The sequence below is a fragment of the Cygnus olor genome, chromosome 1, assembly GCF_009769625.2.
Source record: "Cygnus olor isolate bCygOlo1 chromosome 1, bCygOlo1.pri.v2, whole genome shotgun sequence".
NCBI classification, from domain to species: Eukaryota; Metazoa; Chordata; class Aves; order Anseriformes; family Anatidae; genus Cygnus; species Cygnus olor.
The window spans coordinates 131,749,449-131,768,071 of record NC_049169.1 but is presented as its reverse complement, the minus strand read 5'-3'; the positions used below and the strand labels follow the sequence as shown (position 1 = coordinate 131,768,071).

At 40.7% G+C, this 18,623-nt stretch overlaps 1 protein-coding gene across 3 annotated transcripts in view; it reads left to right on the top strand.

Annotated features, from left to right (window-relative positions):
- CLCN4 (chloride voltage-gated channel 4) overlaps positions 1–18,623 on the top strand; it is a 44,183-nt gene that overhangs the window by 8,830 nt on the left and 16,730 nt on the right. For 2 of the 3 annotated variants that reach the window (XM_040533902.1, XM_040533893.1), the window contains 7 exons: positions 2,108–2,259; positions 2,612–2,711; positions 8,659–8,846; positions 14,493–14,615; positions 16,504–16,710; positions 16,803–16,883; positions 17,437–17,982. In XM_040533902.1, the coding sequence (XP_040389836.1) occupies positions 2,116–2,259; positions 2,612–2,711; positions 8,659–8,846; positions 14,493–14,615; positions 16,504–16,710; positions 16,803–16,883; positions 17,437–17,982 (1,389 nt within the window). In that variant the 5' untranslated portion in view covers positions 2,108–2,115. Of the gene's footprint in view, positions 1–262; positions 282–2,107; positions 2,260–2,611; positions 2,712–8,658; positions 8,847–14,492; positions 14,616–16,503; positions 16,711–16,802; positions 16,884–17,436; positions 17,983–18,623 lie in introns of those variants that run through there. The other variant, XM_040533909.1, reaches the window with a different exon arrangement.

Here is an 18,623-nt window from a genome sequence, read left to right as displayed (position 1 = left end):
TTGCCAACTCTTCCAGCACAATAGTTCCCAGAAGTTTGTTTATACAGCAGGGGGACTGCCTGGGTTCAGGCAAGCACTCTGAACTGCATGCATATTCTTTGCAGGTACTTCTTCACTGTATGGGAAGAATAGGTTGGAGTAAATGACCTGCAAAATATCAGTGTGTTACAAAATAATACCACGGTCTAATTCTTTCACCTCATTTCAGCTTCCCACTCCAGTCCTCAGTCATGGCTTACAAAACACTGAACTCAAGATCCATTTGCAACTTCAGCTCCCAGGTGTCAGCCGCAGCATCCTGCCTTCGGACTCTAATTTCCCTTAGCAAATGCAGGACTGTGCTCTCATCTGTTTTGCTAAGTATTGCTATTTTCAATTGTCACTCCTCTTAGGTGTTGCTTTTTAAATTGCCTCCATTTTGTGGCAGCCTATTTGTGCTCTGCAGCGCTGTGTGGGACACCTGCTCTGCATTTGGTTTCCTTCCCCAGGCTGTGACTCCCTTGCTTGATTCTCTTGCAGAAAAACATGCCATGGTGCTTGGAGATTACTTGATTTCCGCACTTAAAAGGTCTTCTATAGAATTATAATGGTGACCTGTTGTTTGCCTCTAAGATAATGTTTTTCTCAGCTGCTTGTGCTGAGCAGATTGGCTGTGCAGTCCAAAAAGTCCTACTCAGTGGAGTGCAAAGGAGTAGACACTGACAGAGTTGAGTATTCATGCTTGTTATATCCCTGAAGTCAGCACCAGGGGAAAAAAATTAAATGGATAGGATTCAAGTAAAACAGTCGAAAATGGAGAGAGAAAGGGAAAAAGGGAAGTAAATAAAGGGGGCTAAACACAGCAGCAGAATGGGCGGGCATTTTATTTAAAACTCATCTGCCACGTTTTTCCCTTTTTCAATTACAGAATTGGGAAATTTTCTCACTGATTCATAGATCCAAATTCTGTACATGTCAAGTCACGATGTCCATATCTGAAGGAGGAGTATGGGTTGTAGTAGTTAGTACTACTGCCTTGTCAGCAATCTGCAAAAGTTATTGTTGAGTCTGTCAAGGGTTTGTAGGCTCTGCAGAGTCAATGAGTCAATTCTGTACAACCTTTAAAGTTTGTATCTGTCACTATTTTTTTTTCCTTTTCAGGTGACACTAACCTAATCCACTATGATTCTCTTTTTTTTTTTTTTTTTTCTTTTTACTTTTTCTTTTTTCTTTTTAAATGTTTGCCCTTTCAGATTACAAATCCTGGCTACATTCCAGAAGATGCTGTTTCCCAGACACCTATTTTAGGATGGATGGGATTATGTCACTCTTTAGAGCAAGACGTCTTTGTCTCTAGGGGAACCTAGATGGTTCTTATAGTCTAGACAACATACTTTCGGATGGCTGAAGTTAAGTTGGATGAATCCAACCCTGTGTGCCTAAAATACTTTATTTAATAGATTCTCATGCTACTAAGGGCTCCTCTCCTTGGGAATGATGTCAGCTTTTTCTGGAACCTGTCATATTAGTGACTGCTTTGGGACCTGACCCTGTAAAGGAGATGGCAATTTTTGCACCTAGCCAAATGTTCCTAAGGTCTCTGTGGGCAAGAGAGGTATTGTAGTTATGAGTTAACTTTTTCAGGTGTTGCTGATGTGGATTGCATGAAGTTGATGTATTTCCAGGGCTTCTGTAAACCCAGAAGAATGATGAATGGTAAATTCTAGTGTATCATCATTTGTTTCCTGAGCTGGTAATTCTGCCTACTCAGTGACCTCCCGGTAGACAGGGCACATCTTCCAGCATGTGATCAGGATGTAACATTGCAGAAGAAGCCCAGAACTACCCTGGGTTTTGGGGCTATGTTTTCAGAAAAGATAGTATTTCTGTATTTAGACTCTGTGCTTTTTGTATATGCTTTTTAGGGATTGCTAGGCTGTCTAAATAGTCTTCAGCAATATACTCTTCCTAGTGCCAATGCATAGATTTCAGTAAGTGCCCACCAGGACTGCTGACCCATGGTCTCTTAACTTTGTGGTTTGTGGAAGGATTTTGGAAAACTTGATTCTGCCATGTCTGGCAAAGCTGCACAGATTTATTGAAATTCTTGTTTTTCCCCTACTTGCAGACACTAATATGGTCAATGCAGGAGAAATGAATGGTTCTGGCAACCTGATGGATTTTCTGGATGAGCCTTTCCCCGATGTTGGGACTTACGAAGACTTCCACACCATTGACTGGCTGCGAGAGAAATCACGCGATACTGACCGCCATAGAAAGGTAAAGGCAGCATTTCCCCCCCAAGTTACAGGCATCCTGGCTGTGAGAGAAACAAGCAGGTTTCCAAAGATTTTGCTTCCTACTTTGTTGTATCACTTGAGGAGGACTTACGAAAATATGGACGCAAGATGTCTTGAGTTTGTAAATATGAAACTGCTTCTGGCAACTTAAATGGCAGAGTATCACTAAAAAGTGATTAGGACTGGAGAGAGTAGAGAGTAGAGGAATTGTATACACTTCTGAGTAGGTTAAATCTTTTTTTTTTTTTTTTTTTTTTTTTGGTTTAAACACAGTGCACTAAAACTCTGTCAGCCTGAATCAGCGATGTATCTCTCTATATGTATTATTTCAGATTACAAGCAAGAGTAAGGAATCCATATGGGAGTTCATTAAGAGTTTGCTGGATGCCTGGTCAGGATGGGTTGTAATGCTTCTCATAGGACTATTGGCAGGTACGTGTGTGTTAACATTCGTTATGCCTGGAACCATTTCACCGAAATTTGCTGCAGTGCCATCTGTTTCTCTTTTTACTTCATTGTCTGTTCGCTGATGGTTTAAGCTAAAAAGGCAGTTATGTATCCATGCAGTTATAATACTTAATAAAAAATACCCGCTTGCAAAATCTCCTGCTGAGTGCTGACCTAGAAAAATGTTATTCTCCAGTAGAGGGGTTTTTCTGTTGCTTTTGAAAATATGCATCTTTACATGGACTTTACACTCAATGGACTACTTTGGCTTTCTGAATCTTTGACTGACACTAGTCAATTTTACTGGTAGAGTTTTTTTCCTTATCTTCACTTAACTGAACTCTGCAAGTAGATATTATAATGAGGGTGAAGAAAATGGTGGTTGCGTACAATCAAAGGGGAGCTTTGTAAATCATTATGTTCACTGGATTATCTTCTTTACGCATGCATGAAGGGAAAATACAGTTTCAGACAGTTCTGGATTCGCTCCCAAGCCAGACAGACATTACATATTTAACAGCCTGCTCAAAATCAGATGGCAAATTCATTAATTGCCTGAATTGCTCCTGTCTTCTACTCAGTTTAGCACATCTTCCAACTTGGAAAGCTGCGCTTCTATTACCAAGTTGAAACAGCTGCCATTTTTTATGCTTCCTCAGTGATGTCAGGGTGCTCTTGTATCACACTGCTTGGTAGAAGCTTGATGCAAAGCTTCACAGTTTCCAAGCAGCGTGAATTTCCTGCTTGCCAACTGTGAAGTTAATATGTTTATCATAGTTGTTCAGGAGTGTCAGAAGTACTGGGGAAGTTTTTGAGAAAACACAGCTGAAGTGACATTTTGGCAAATTATGCTGTTTTATAGAGATACATTTGTTTCCACAAAAGTTTTGATGGGAGAATGAGATGGGAAGAAAGCCTGACAGACTGTGTACTACCAGAGCTGCTGAACTGCCTTTAAAGCCTGGGTTTGCCCTTGTCTAGGATGGGGAATTCTGCTTGCAAGTAAAGTTAGAGTGAGCCTTCAACAATGGCCTCCCCCAGGCCAGCTGGTAAACCCCTTGGTCATACGGAGAATGTAGTATACACTCACATGCTCCCTTTATAGTAAACACGTGCCAGAAGGTTTGTTTCAGTTCTACCTCGCAATGAAAGCTCGTTCTGACATCCTCTAGGTTGTCGCAACCCAGAAATGAAGAGGTCTGGTAAAGCTCTAATGCTGGTACATCTAGTTCTATGAATAGAAGGTTATTGAGGGTAAGCTGGAGCTGAGATGCATTAGCTGTTGTAACCTTTTCAACGACACAGGTGCAGAACAACACATTTTACCTCAGAGTCAAGACTAGTCTGTTTTTAAATTGGAGCAAGTTCTTGTGAATCAATGAGAGAACAAAAATTATTTGTATGCTCGTGATTTGGGCTGTAGACTTTGCCTGCCATTGAAACAATGCGTGTGCTCTGTGCATCCAGTGTTTCTGTGACAGGGCAAAGGTGGAGAGTCACCACCTCAGCCTCAGCAAGTGGTTAAACACCCCTTTGATCTGGGGATTATTGATATGTGGATGAGGTTTCTAAACCAGGTTTGGAGAGGGAGGAGATGAAGCTGGTGATGCAGTCGAGTCATTTCCCCTCTCTGCTTGAAATATTACCTACTCAGAAATATTGCCTGCCTCTTGCTCTGCAGCAGCCTTGCTTCTCCATGGCATTCTCTTGCCCTGATGAATGGGCAGAACCTGCCTCTGCTCTGAGGGGAGCAGCACTGCACTGGGGAGCAGCCTGGCTTGGCTGTGGGGCTGTGGGATTGTGTCTTGGGCAGCTGAGTCCAGACATTTCCAGGGGCAAGGACTGTGGATGGTGAGGAGGGGGAAAGCAGCAGCAGTACTGTCCAGGACATGAAGGAATTGGGGAACACCCTGCTCCAGCTGCACCTCTGCTGGGGACAGAGGCCAGCAAGGTGGGGCTCTGGAGGGGTTGGATGGCAGGAGCCTCCATGTGTTTTCAAAGGCACTTGGAAAAGTTACTCAGGCCCAGGAGTTTAAAGTTAGTTTAAACAATCTAGCAGCCTAAGTCCCAATAATTTGGTCAATTAAATCTTTCAGATTTTGCAACACTTTAAGGGCTGCACCTCTGCAGTCAACACAAGCTGATGTGGCTGAAAGAAAAGATCCTTGTCATCTGGTGCCCTGCCATCGGGCCCTGTTGCCTTGTGTGTGTGCAGCTGCACAGGGGGTTGGACTTGGGAAGTGTCCTGGTGGGGAAAATGGATTTTGGCCAGATACGTTTTCAGTTGGATCTGTCGGCCTAGCAGGGTTGATCACCACAGGGTCATACACGCAAGCAAAATATTGCTTATGGGAAGGTACTGATGGAAGGAGAAAGGACAGGACCATCCTGTTTGGGAGTAGCCGTCAGTCATGCTATTTTTGGCATTCTTTGTTAGTACCATAAAAGCGTAGGTAGGAAGGGGAACTCCAGAGGAAGTCTGCTCCAGCCTCCTACTCTCAGCACAGCCAGCTTCAGAGTTAGAGCTGTATGTTTTGAGTAACACTGAAGTATTTTAAGAACTTAACAGCAACCATTTGGGATCAGACCTAAGTTTCATGAATGAATGGGTGAGCGTACACACATAAATTAGCCTGAGTGGAGCCCCTCGCTACCACTGCAGCCTGATATAGGTAGCTCCACGGCTCTTTCAGAGCTGTGTACTCACAACGTGCATCTCAAAACTTAAGCGCTAAATGGAGGGAGAAGACAGTGTATTACACTGTTACATGGAAATGCACTGAGTAGATTGTGGAAATCAGGCCTTGGGAGCCAGAGCTTGCTCATTTTAGAAAGGGGAAAGGAGCAGTAACACCCACAAATGCTGTTCAGTATGGAAGTTAGATGAAAAGCTCACAAGATGCTCTAAAAAAAGATACTGAGTACTAACTGTCTCAGTCAGGAAGGCTGCACACTTTTTGGAGAAATACAAAGCAATGTAAGGGCAAAAGAGCCTAAAAATTTGGGGTATGAGTGCCAGATGTTTAGGGACTCATTTTTTAAGGAATGCTGAGTTTTTACTTTGCCCTTCCTGCTCACATATCCATGATCACCCCCCAACCTAACCATTACTAGCCAGCTGAAGGTACGTGCTATTTATGCTATTTACAGAAGGTGATCAAAAGAGACTTGATTTTCTAAAACTATGCATCAGAAAATACAATCATACTGATGCTAAAATGCTACACTACTGGAACTGGATATGCAATAATCCCTTATGTATTTCAGTCCCATGCCACTTGAGTGATGCAGTTTTCTTGCTTGGGTTTATGTGGAAAAATATGTTCTCAAAGCAAAATTTTAGTTTTCTCGTTAGAGCATTAAAAAGGATGTGTGGCCATCATCAACCAAAAAAAGAAAAAGAAAAAAAAAAAAAGGAAGGAGAGAGGTAGAAGGCTATTATCTGAAATGAAGTTCAACATTTTCTGGCTTTGGAGGCTCATTATTTTTCGTTCTGGGCAGGAGGATACATAGACCGGGGAGCAAGTTCAGCTCCTTCAATGAAGTATGGAGATAAACTTACGCTATATTACAGCAATGCAGTGACACGTCTAGACAGCCATGATAAGCACAAGAAATGAAAGGACTGATGCTGAACAGTCTGCTACTTCCATTAATTCCACTTAAAGTTGCAAAGATTCAGAACTTGTAAAAATTCTAGCTCTGGTCATGTGGCTTAACATCAATAACTATTGTACCATTGTCCTGCAAGTGCTGGCCTTCTCCTTTCATGATTTTCTTCTCTGTAAATTTTGTGTACATACATAGCATTTTCCTCTTTATGTGGATCCCAAAGCATTTGGCAAGATGGATTAGATCAGCTGCATAACTGAGTACAATTCCTTAGAGGAACTGTGGTGTATGTGAGCTTGTTGTATCAGAGAACTGAATGTTCTTTCCACTCTCTGTTATTCACTGTATCAGGGAAAAACATTCAAAAGCCTGCTTTCCTTTGCCCCTTCTGCTATGCAGCATTAATATTCAACTGCCTGATTACACATGATGTGAGTTTTGAAGACTGGAGTGACTAGAGAGAATGATAAAGGTCCATCAACAGATGCAAGAGGCACAGCATTTGGGGCTGATGCCCAAGGGCTGAGGATTCTTTGTGCTATTTCCTGAAACTCGGAGAATTGGAGGAGAATTTAGAGTTTACTGTAAAACTCACTACGTTACACATGCTGATGTTACTAGCAACACAATGATTTCCCATCATCTAAAAAACACTGTTCATTGTTTCCATAGAAATTTGGGAAAATGGAAAGGCTAAGCAAGAGAAAGTCAAGCTCTGCATGAAAGAAAATTGCTGATACAGGCATCACTACTCCCTGCTGTAGCCTTTTTTTCTGTGGTCTTATCTAATATCTGAGTATATTTCTTCAGACTATTCCTATACAGCTAAAATTCTGTATTACTGTTAAAGTCGTATTGCTTGTCAGTGTGGTGACACTTATCCTTCTTAAGGAAGTGAGAAGACATATATAAGGCTCTATGAACACTTGATCTTTTTTTTTGTTGTTCTGTGAATAAAAAACATGTTGCATATGCCTCAATTTTTTGAAATGGTTGTGTTTTTTTCTTTTTTTCCTTCTTCTTCCTTCATAGAAATGAAAAGCAGAAATCTTTATTTCCAGGTCCAATGAACTTGCTGTTGAAGCCACCTGTGTGCCCTACCTACTAGGGGAAAGAGGAGCAACTCCCCCCCCCCCTTCTGACCCACTTCGTTTGATTGAATTCCCAGCAGGAGTCACAAGACTAGAAGTTTTGGAAACAGAAACCATACCATTTCATTTTCCAAAATATTTTCCCATATTTTAACCCTACTGAGATGAACCGACAATTTCTGTTCAAATTCTTTACTGGTTTCCTTGAAATTGTACTAATGATGACTAACAAACATGTTGTTGAACTCTACCTGTGAAACAAACTTACTCTTTCCATTGTACCTGAGAGCAGTTTGGAAAACATTACATGAATTTACTATCAGTTGGTGGTTTAATGCTTTCCAAAACTAGGCATATAGGGTTCACATGTAAGCCTGCCATTTCTGTGTTCTTGCCTCTTCTGGCCTCTGCCTTCCTGCTGGTACTGCGTTAGTGGCTGTGGGGACATATCTGCTTTGACAGTGCCAGTGCTGTGGCAGGTCATCATCATCTGTGACAAAATACTCTGGAAAATCAAGATTTCCACTGGGGTCTCGCCACATGAAGTTTACACTTCTGCATCCTCTAGCCACTGGATGTCGCCATAGCTCTGTGCAGTTACCAGACAAAGCTAAAATAAGGGTTACTTCTGTAAAGGGAGGATTTGAAGTGTAATTTTATTCTGTGCGTTTGGATTGGTAATGAATGTACGCATCGAGAGTCGGATTCCATTAAGTTCACAAGGCAGAATTTGGCATCCGTATTGTTTTTGTACTGAAATCATCCCTTTAAAATGTTGCTGTCTTGGGACCAGAAAGGCTGTAGGAAAACAACCGTATCCTCTTCCTCCCCGCCCCTGAAATACACCCAGGGTGGTTTGAGCCCTGCAGCCTAGTACTTACATACCGTCCTGCTGGTCTCTGTCAAACTGTGCACCTGCCTGGAACATGCTCCAGGATCGGGCCCAATGTTCGTTATGCCATCCCTATTTGGCACCTGGCCAGTATGAAAATAGCAGTATTTAAAATAAATGCTTTATGAGAGAACACTGAAAGTCAGACAACATGTTGTTGGTGTGGCTGATTCGTTGCAAGCTCACTGTTTCTCCCAGTTCTTTGGTGTATTCACGCTTATGTTGCAGCTGCTGCCCCACATCATGTATTTTTGCTTTTATTATAAGTAGATATATTTTTCTCATGACTTGGTATTTTTTATGCCACAGCTTATTTTTCTGCATTTCTTTTTTCCAGGCACATTAGCTGGAGTGATAGATTTAGCTGTGGATTGGATGACAGACCTGAAGGAGGGTGTCTGCCTCTCTGCGTTCTGGTACAGCCATGAGCAGTGCTGCTGGACGTCTAATGAAACTACATTTGATGACAGGGACAAATGTCCCCAGTGGCAGAAGTGGTCTGAACTTCTTGTAAACCAGTCTGAGGTATGGGAGACATGATTAGGCTGGGGTCACAGCAGGCCAGGGAATGCCCTTTTTCATACTTGCTGATATTCCTTCCAGAGAGTTTCTCTCAGAGTCATGAACTGAGAGTGTTGGTGGGATTTTTTTTTGATTACCACAAACAGTATTTGCATAACTTGGGATAGGTCCCATTGTTACAGTGTCATGTGTGATAGAAATTGGAAAACTGCAAGATCTCACCTTTTTTTTTTTTTTTTTTTAAATCAGTATTAAAACAAAAGTGTTTCATAACACTCATAACATAATGACCGGGGGACCTTAGCCGCTATCCAAACTTTTCTTTTAAACACAGTTTTATATGAGAAAAAAAGATCATCCCTGACAAATATATTTAAAAGGAAATGTTCATGGTTGCAGATGGATTTTATGTGTTCAGATGTTTTGAACTGTACTGCAAACTGCATAAAAACTGCTTGTTGTGACCTTGCAATCAATTTCTTTATGGGATAGCAAAATATTTAGATAGTGCTGAACACTGGGGAAATAATGGGCTTACTGGGAAGTGGCCAAAGTTAAAAATTTGCAGGGAGAGAGTACAGGAGGGGAAAAAGCTGATCCAGATTGATACGAAACATATATTGAAAAAACTTTTTACTATCCTTTCTTTTTTATTGTAGTAATTTTAAATACAAATAATGCCGTTTCAGAGAAAAAAAAAAAAAAGGAAGGTTTTGCTTTTTAGATATTAAAAGTAGCCTTTCTGTACACTTTGTGACAGATGATACTTTTATGACATTTTATTTCCACCTAAACTATTCAGTGTATTGAACAATACTGATTCCTTCACAATTCTTTTTTTTTTCTTTTTTTTTCTTTTTTTTTGGGTCAGAATTATTAGGTTGAAAAGAATCCCTGATTTCTACATGTGTCTAGGGGGCAATATTGAATGTGACATGGGGGTAGGATGGATGTGACACTGAGGATAATTGGCTTATGGAATACTGAAGTCTGTAATGGAAGTCTCTTTTCTGTAATACTTGATATTTAGTCACTAATAGGGAAGAAAATATATTCTTTAGTGGCTTAAATCTTCTCCAGCTAGGCAAGTAAAAACTGGGTGACTTGGAGAGATTGTCTCAGATCTTTCTGCAGTTTGGATGTCGTCTGGTCCTGTAGAAAATGTTTCAGGAAGCCTTCATTGCTGTACAAATTTGTCATTCACATTCACTTCAGTGCTGCTTTAGGTTTATAGTTAAAGTAATGCTAGATGAGAGTGTTTGTGAATATGTATAGCCCAATTTTCCATACTTTTAATTAACCGTAGTGAAAATAGTGGGGTGCTCACTGTTCCTGAACATTCCCACCACTTAATCACAGGCAGAAATCTCTCTGTACAGCTGCCAGTCCACAATGTCAAACTTCCCTTTGCCAGAGGTTTCCTAGGTCTGCACTTTTCTTCATAAACAGATGGTCCCGATGGTTGTATCTTTGCACCAGTGAAGAAATATTACCCTGGTATAAAGTTGCAGGACTGGGGAAAAGGTTGTAATTTAAGCGAACAAAAAATGTGGGAAGGCTAAAAAGGGGGAGAAAGTTACAATTGTTATGGGATTTGGAAATCCTGTGCATGTGTTTGACATGCTGTTACTCTGAAAGGCTGGAATATTTAAACAGAGCATATCCTTGAGAAAATTTATTGCTTTCACCTGCTACACGATCTCAGCAGTCATGACTATTGCATGCTGTGGCCTAGAAGAAAAGTATCATCTAGGTAGACAGTGTAAAGCTGCTCACTTTATATACAAATTGGTCTTCTGACCTCCTAGTATACTGTCACTGTGGGAAAAAAAATCTTTTTGGCTTAGTTTTAGGCTCTTTCTCAAAACAAAGGTGGCTCTAAGATCTGTAGTTCTCTAACTGCCATGGATGCTGTAATACGAATAAGACGGCTGTCTATTACTGTTACATAGAAATCCCAGGCAAAGATCAATGATACCTCCATAGAAATGTGAATTTGGCAAGCAAAAATTCTGCTCTGTAGCAAAAGGCTTATGATATGGGCAAGTTTTACATTAATCTTGTAGCTGTAAAGGACTCTAGGAGGGATCAAAATACACTGAAAATTATTGAGTTTCAGGAGATATATATGTATATATATATCCTAAATATATAATATTGCTTGACTTTGCACTCTGTGTTTGGGTAGCTGCTCTATAAAACAGCAGTACACAGAAAGACTAATTTGGAGCACATTTTAGACAAAAAGTTCTCAGAGCAATTTCCCTAAAGGTACTCTGTTCAGGCATGTCTTATTTTTCATGCTTGACTGTGACTCTTTCTCATCATAGCCAATTAAATTTGGCATTTCGAGGACTAAGATTTTGACCAGTTCTTCCTTGTGGTTTTGCTGATTTATGTCTGTGATAAACCCTGTACATATGTTCTCACTGAAAATTGTGACATTTCTTATGTCATCTCTTGAAAAATGGTTTCATTCTAGTCCTCCTATAAAATGAGCCCAAAGCAGAGTCTTGATATAAATTGTTATGGAAAACATAATAGCATGTCAGAAACACACCAGGCTGTATTTTCCTCCCTAATCACTGTTTTGTAGGCCAACAGTACCCTTCATCCCTCTGGTCATGAATTGCTTCCAAAGAGCACGTGAAGAGTGCTGTGATGCAAGAGAGTTTCAAAACCTTCAAATTCACTGGAGCTGAGTGTGTATAAATCACAACAGATGCCACCTACTTCAGCTAGCTTGCTGGCACTATCTAGAGCCCCAGAGCTTCTGCAGATCCAGTTTGATCCTAACCTCAACTGCACTGGAGCTGAGGACTCTGTTTCTAATGCCTTGTGTCTGTTCAAGTTAGAGGGAAGGACCATATGTTTTCCATGGCTCATGACACTGGATCTGGACATGGCTCATAACACTCCATCTTTACAGCATCACAGAATGATTTTGTTTGGAAGGGATCTCTGGAGGTAATCTGGTCCTACTCCCTTGCTCAAGCAGGGCCACCTACAGCAGGTTGCCCAGGACCGTGCCTAGGCTGCTGGATCTCCTGTCATGAAGCTGAGACTTGCAAGACAAGGAAACCTCTCTGTGTCTTGGACCCACTTCCCAACTTTGCAGCCTTGAATCTGTCAGTCTTGTGAGCCCTCAGGACATACATTGTCGTAAAGTCCACAGGAGGGAATCTGTAAGCTGTGACATCTCCAGTTGAGTCAGAGTTGAGCTCTTTGCTTCTGTAGAAAACAAGTATTGGCCAGCAATGGGTTGCATCCTGAGGGATGTGTTTTATTTCAGTATTTGGAGTTTATGAGAGTTGTATTCAATTGTGTTCCATTTGTACCTAAATTAGACTGAAACAAGATCTGAAATATTGCTAGGTACTTGCAAACTAAAATATAAAGTTTTGCTCAGTTCTATGGCTTGCTTCATCTCTATTGCTGCTAGGTTGAGTCCTCTGAGCCATTGGTGGGAAAGGTCTTAACAGGATCATCTCTACTGATGAGCTTTTTTGGTCTCTGATTCCAGTGTAGAATTTTACTGATTCAGGGCCTTACTAACAACATATAATGGATGAGAAATCAGCCATTTGCTATATTGAGTTACTACTAAATAGCTTCCCAAAGGTTTTATTATTAATAATTAGAAACTGCTGCATCTGGACCTGTAGAATGCAAGATATCTGGAGAATGTAACAATGAGAGTTGTCCCAAGGGACAAGACTGAACTGGCCATATGGACTCCCGTGAGGTCTTGCCACAATGGACTAGGTGTAAACGTGATTGCAGTAATGAGCTGACATAGTTTTCATTTGAATCCTGAGTTGTGAAAGAAGAGGAAGCAAAAGGAAACAAAATTAATTTGACTGAAGTGAATTTAGAAGCAGAACTGCAGCTTTACCTCAACATTGTAGGGCAAATTTTTGTAATGGCATTGGTCTTCTTTGGAGCTAATGCACATCCACAGATGAGTATTTTGCCCTGGGGCAACATATTCAGAGTTTTCTTTAGAGGAAGAGTAAATATTGCCATAGCTGTTTGTAATTGAAAGCACTAGGAGAAGACATTCATGAAGAAATGAGACTATCTTCAGCTGTAGCAACAAAGATCCATGATTGCTATAGACAGATGTCAATCATTGTAAGTGTGGGACCTGTGACTACCTAGTCTCCAGGGCACTAGGGGATGACATTGTACTGCTCTTCTGCTTTTATTAGCAAGGCCAGATGCAAACATCAGCAAGCATAAGAGAAGCTTAACAAATTGCCCTTCTTTCAAATATATCCACAAGGGTAAGGGCTTTTCAATTGGATAGAGACCAGGAAAATGAGGCTTAGCAAACCTTCATGTTGTTAAAGGTTGATTTCTTTCAGGCTTGCAAACACAAAGACCTCCCAGTACTAGTGTTTTTTTTATTATTTTTTAATATATTTTTAAATTATTATTATTTTATTATTATTATTATGACTAGGAACTGGGTCTGGCCAGCTCTATTAACAGAAGGCATGGTACAACTGATTAATGCCTATTTTTCTATTTGATTTACCATAATGTTGATATCCAGGCTGCTGTCCTGCTGAGCAAAGGCAAGAGCCTTGATGTTCTTCAGCAGCTGGGCTTGCATCCGGTAGTAAGAGTTCACCTAGAGGTGAAGGTTTCATACCAGTTCATGCACTGAGGTTCATCTTATTTTTTATTCTGTAGTGTCGTGTTGCTGGAGGAGATTATTTGAAGGCTTAAGCTCCTTGCATTAGTCCAATGCCTCTGACTAGGTTCTCTTTTGTTTGTGTAGGTGGGGTTTTCAAAATTCTGCTTGTGGAGAAGGAGAGGTAATTTAAGGCAGACTTTAACCACAATTTTTGCTTGACCTTTGAGGCAGGTAGAAAACTTGATGATCACTACTGGCTATGCTTTTGCTATATTACTACTGCACAGTCAACTATAGCTAATGATCATTAGCATTTCCATTCTGTCAGTAAAGATGTTCAGCTTGCAGATTGGTGTTTATTGATGATTGGAATACTTTTAAAATGTTGGGGGAAAATGATTGTGATGTGTGTGAGTGGGGTCTGTAAAGATACTGGGTTTTCAAATTATTCTCAATTGTATCATAGATAGTGTGTTACAGAAAGAAAAGATTTATTTATGCTTTCACCCTTCCACTGGCTAACTGAACTGGCTGCTGATATGCACAGGGATACAGTTTGAAAAGATCAGCATCTGACCTTTGAATACCAGCCCTCAGAAATGTATCAGGGTCTCATCTCCTGTCACCTGCCATGGGGTGAACACAGCAGATTGCTTCAGTAGGTGCTTTTTTATTACAAATTACTTTTGCCCTTATGACAGATTTGTTTAAGTCTTGGAACTTTTGTTGTTGGCTTTATTTTTCAGTGCTTGAAAAATCCTCTGTTTAAGGTGTTTGTGTCCCTGGCAAACCAACTGAACGGATTGTGTTAGTTATATCTTAATACGTTGCTTTTCCACATAGGTAGCAAATATTTTTTGAGTTTATTATTTGTCCTTCTTGAGCCAAAGCAGCAGCTGGCATGTAAATGAAAAGACGAGGATTCATGCCATCATGATCCCTAGAAGAATGATGAGATTTACCAACCTGTATTTATCTAACAATGTTTGTTACTGTTATTTTTCTAGGGTGCAAGTGCTTACATTCTAAACTATTTTCTATACATTATGTGGGCTCTATGTTTTGCTTTCCTGGCAGTCTCCCTGGTCAGAGTGTTTGCTCCCTATGCCTGTGGCTCTGGAATCCCAGAGGTGAGTTTCTCTTTATGGATGGACATCCAAAAAACAAACCAAAAAAGAAAAAAAGATCATTTGCTGCCTTTTCCTGTTCCAGAACTGTACTATCAGGTAGCATTAGGAACAAGAAGATTGTCTTTCCACCTCATGTGCCATCATTCCTTTGTCTAACCTGCCTATCAAAAATTTTCATAGCTGAAAATGTTCAAATGCCACTGTGGCTTGTTAAGCTCTGGCAATGAAGAAGTATGTATATTGAATTAAAAACTGACAGCTCCCAGTCATCATTTTATGGGGTCCAACCTTTTGTGTCTAAGGCAGTTATGAGGAGATTATACAGTGTTTTCTTTGGATGAAATTACTTGGACCAGTTACAAGATAGAAATTTTTAGGCAAAGCTTTAAAACAAAAGCAAAGTAAAATAACAGGGGAGGACAACAAATCTAAAATTTCCTAAGCAACTTAAGATGCGAGATGCCCATCATTTGGGATGTCTGAAAAGTGCCTGGGTATCCATCTCCTGCAAATTGTGTCTTTGTACACAATGTCATGCTGGTATGACAGCATTATGACTGCCAAAATCTCTACTGAGTTTTTGATATTTTGTATATTGAGCCTAAATTCATATTGAGTCATTGAATGGTGGACCCCTGTAATTAAAGCAGCTTAACTACTCAATTTTTTTGAAATCATAGCAATCTTTTGTTAGAAGTGCTACAGAACCACTGAGATTATTATTTAGGAATCTGGCAAACAGAACAAACAGCCCAAATTTTAGAAATCTTTGCATACTTTTTTTCTTTATCTCTAGAAGAAGCATCCAAAAGCTCCATAGCCAAATAGGGGAAAAATAAAACAAAACAAAACAAACAAACAAAAAAACACACCTGCAAATAATTTGAAATATTTATATAATTTCCATGTTTCAAAGTAGTCACGTTTGTTACATATTTGATACATCTCTAAGTATGTTTAAACATTTTTCTTGGTTAACTGTAAATCTAGTTTATAGAAAACAATTTTCAGAACCACTTATGCCACTCAAAATCATTTTTACTTGATACCTATATTTGTTTGCAAGAAATGCTTTTAATAGTACTTGCTGTTAAGATGAATCCAGCAAAACCACTATTATTTAAACACTCTCAGTCAATTTCTTTTCTTAATTATTGTTTTAAAGCCATAGTTAATAAAGCAGAGGTTTGGCTTTCAATGACAATACAACTCCTTACTCTAGTTCCCACTTTTGCTGCTAAAAGTGGGCATGACCCTCCACGTCCCCCATCATTGTTATCAAGTGGTAAATCACATGTGAGGGTAACACTCAACTCTAGTTCCTTTCCAGAGCTAGTTTCCAAATCCAAATCCCCCTGCAGCATGTGTTTAATACATGTGCGTTGCACTCTATCCAAGCCACTTATATGCAAAATTAAGAGGAAATGTGTAAAAATAAGATCTCTTGGACTTTCTCATTTCAAAATACTTGCATGCTTTTATCTCATGGCCATTCCAAATATTTAGAACTTTTTCCCCCCTTGTTTTAACTGGGAAAAGCCTGTGCTTGTTTATTTGCTTTTTTTCTGGTTTGTTAAAGTTCAGTCTAGTTTAACTCTGATCCTGTAAGCCAAGAAGATATGTAAGAGTTTCACATTTCTATTGATCTCTGTGAGGCTCCTTACCGACGCAGGAGACCACCCATAATAACAGTAAAAGTGTGGTCTGCTTAACCCCTGCTCAGAGATCACTGTGGGAAAGTTGCCCTACCTAGGGTTTCTTTCTCTCCATCACTGTCTCTTTTCAAGCAGTCTGTAATTTTTAATTCTGCTGAGGTTTTAACTCCATTTGCAAGTTCAGAGTAGTTCACGTTTCTTCAGCTCTTCAATATGTTCTTCCTGCTTTCCAGATAAAAACCATCTTGAGTGGGTTCATTATTAGGGGCTACCTGGGAAAGTGGACACTTTTAATCAAAACAGTCACCTTGGTTCTGGTGGTATCTTCAGGCCTCAGCCTTGGGAAAGAAGGGCCCTTAGTCCACGTGGCCTGTTGCTGTGGAAACTTCTTCAGCAGCCTCTTCTCAAAGTACAGCAAGAATGAAGGAAAGAGGAGAGAGGTGAGTTTGGCTCAAACCATCCTTTATTTCCCTTTCCAGATACTCAGTGTTTCAAAGGACTTATGCCTTGTAAATAAATATTTGCTTTGTAGGTGCTTTCAGCCGCGGCAGCCGCAGGAGTTTCTGTTGCCTTTGGGGCTCCAATTGGAGGTGTACTTTTTAGTCTGGAAGAGGTGAGACCTGGCAGTTCATTTGTTTCAGTAAATATATTTTCTTTTGATGTCTTTTTCTAAGAGTCCTCTTCATTTTTCAAATATTTATATGCTTATTTTTCTTCTAAAGCAAAAATAATCTTTGATTTCTAGTAATAAGAAATAGCCAGGCGTTTTAGCATAATTTGAGTAAAAGATGATCACTGGCTTCCTGAAAACAAATAAAATGATTCAATCGGGAAATGTATCACTGTGCTGAATTTTCTATGGCTTTCTGATAGCTGCTGCATGGGATGAGCTGCTGAGCACCTGTCTTACCCTCTCTAGCCAGCAACTTTGAATTTAGGTTCATTGATTTTTCACTGGTTGCTGCTCCATAACCAAAATCTCAAAATGCCGTTCTAATACCTTTGTGAGCAAGTTCTGACTGCGGCAACAACTGGTGTTCTCAGTACAGTCAGACGCAGAGTCACATTAAATGCTACAGCAGCCTACTGTGCACAGTGCTCAAGCAAATAATTAAATCCAATGTCCTCCATCACACTCAGTGTTTACTGTCTCTGCTTGGTTTTAGGTCAGTTATTACTTTCCTCTGAAAACCCTCTGGAGGTCATTTTTTGCTGCTCTCGTGGCTGCCTTCACACTGAGGTCCATCAATCCTTTTGGAAACAGCCGACTGGTCCTTTTCTACGTGGAGTACCATACACCCTGGTACATGGCCGAGCTCTTCCCCTTCATTCTGCTCGGCGTCTTTGGTGGCCTCTGGGGGACCCTCTTTATCCGATGCAACATTGCCTGGTGCAGGAGACGAAAAACCACCAGGCTTGGGAAATACCCAGTCCTGGAGGTTATTGCGATAACGGCTATCACTGCCATCATCGCCTACCCCAACCCGTACACTCGGAGGAGCACCAGTGAGCTGATCTCGGAGCTCTTCAATGACTGTGGTGCCCTGGAGTCCTCACAGCTCTGTGACTACATCAATGACCCAAACATGACCCGGCCGGTGGATGACATTCCCGACAGACCTGCTGGCCCTGGAGTCTACACTGCCATGTGGCAGCTTGCCTTGGCTTTGGTGTTCAAAATTGTCATCACGATATTCACTTTTGGCATGAAGGTAAACAGGGGAGTGGTGCAGAGCCTGCCGTGGCACCACAGATTTGCATGTAGCACTGAAGCTGTCTCTATCCCAAGGCACAGATTGGTTGTGGTCAGCAGCTATGGTCTATCTGACACGGCTTGGGTGCCTCTGACCTCAGCCATGCATGGGTCGTTGTGGTGTCTGCTGGTCCTCTGGCCTGCCAGCACCTCGCTCTGCAGGTCCGGATGGCAGCAGAGGGACAAGCCCTGCTATTTTTCACCTTCTAGTTTTCTTTGGTTTTATTAAGTGAAAAAGGTATCTGGAAGGGCATTTAAATCCACTGCTGCCAATGAGCAAATTCAATGTGATTCCCACTGCAGCTGTCTTTCAGCTCTCTCAGAGATATGGACTGTTTACATTGTTGTTTGTCTTGTTGGATTAATGTCTTAATGTGCCTCAAGGTAGCTATGCTCAGAGAAGTAATGGCTTTCAGTTTACTGATTTACACATTTAAAATCTCACAAGGATATAAAAGTAGCTGAAAGATTCTATTTTTGAATCTTTTTAAGCACTTCAGCCTGGAAGAATGAGGGAGTGGGAGGACTGATAGATGTATGATTTGATTATTCTAGATTTGCAGCTTTTTCTTTCCGCTCATCCTCCTTCCCATAAACGGG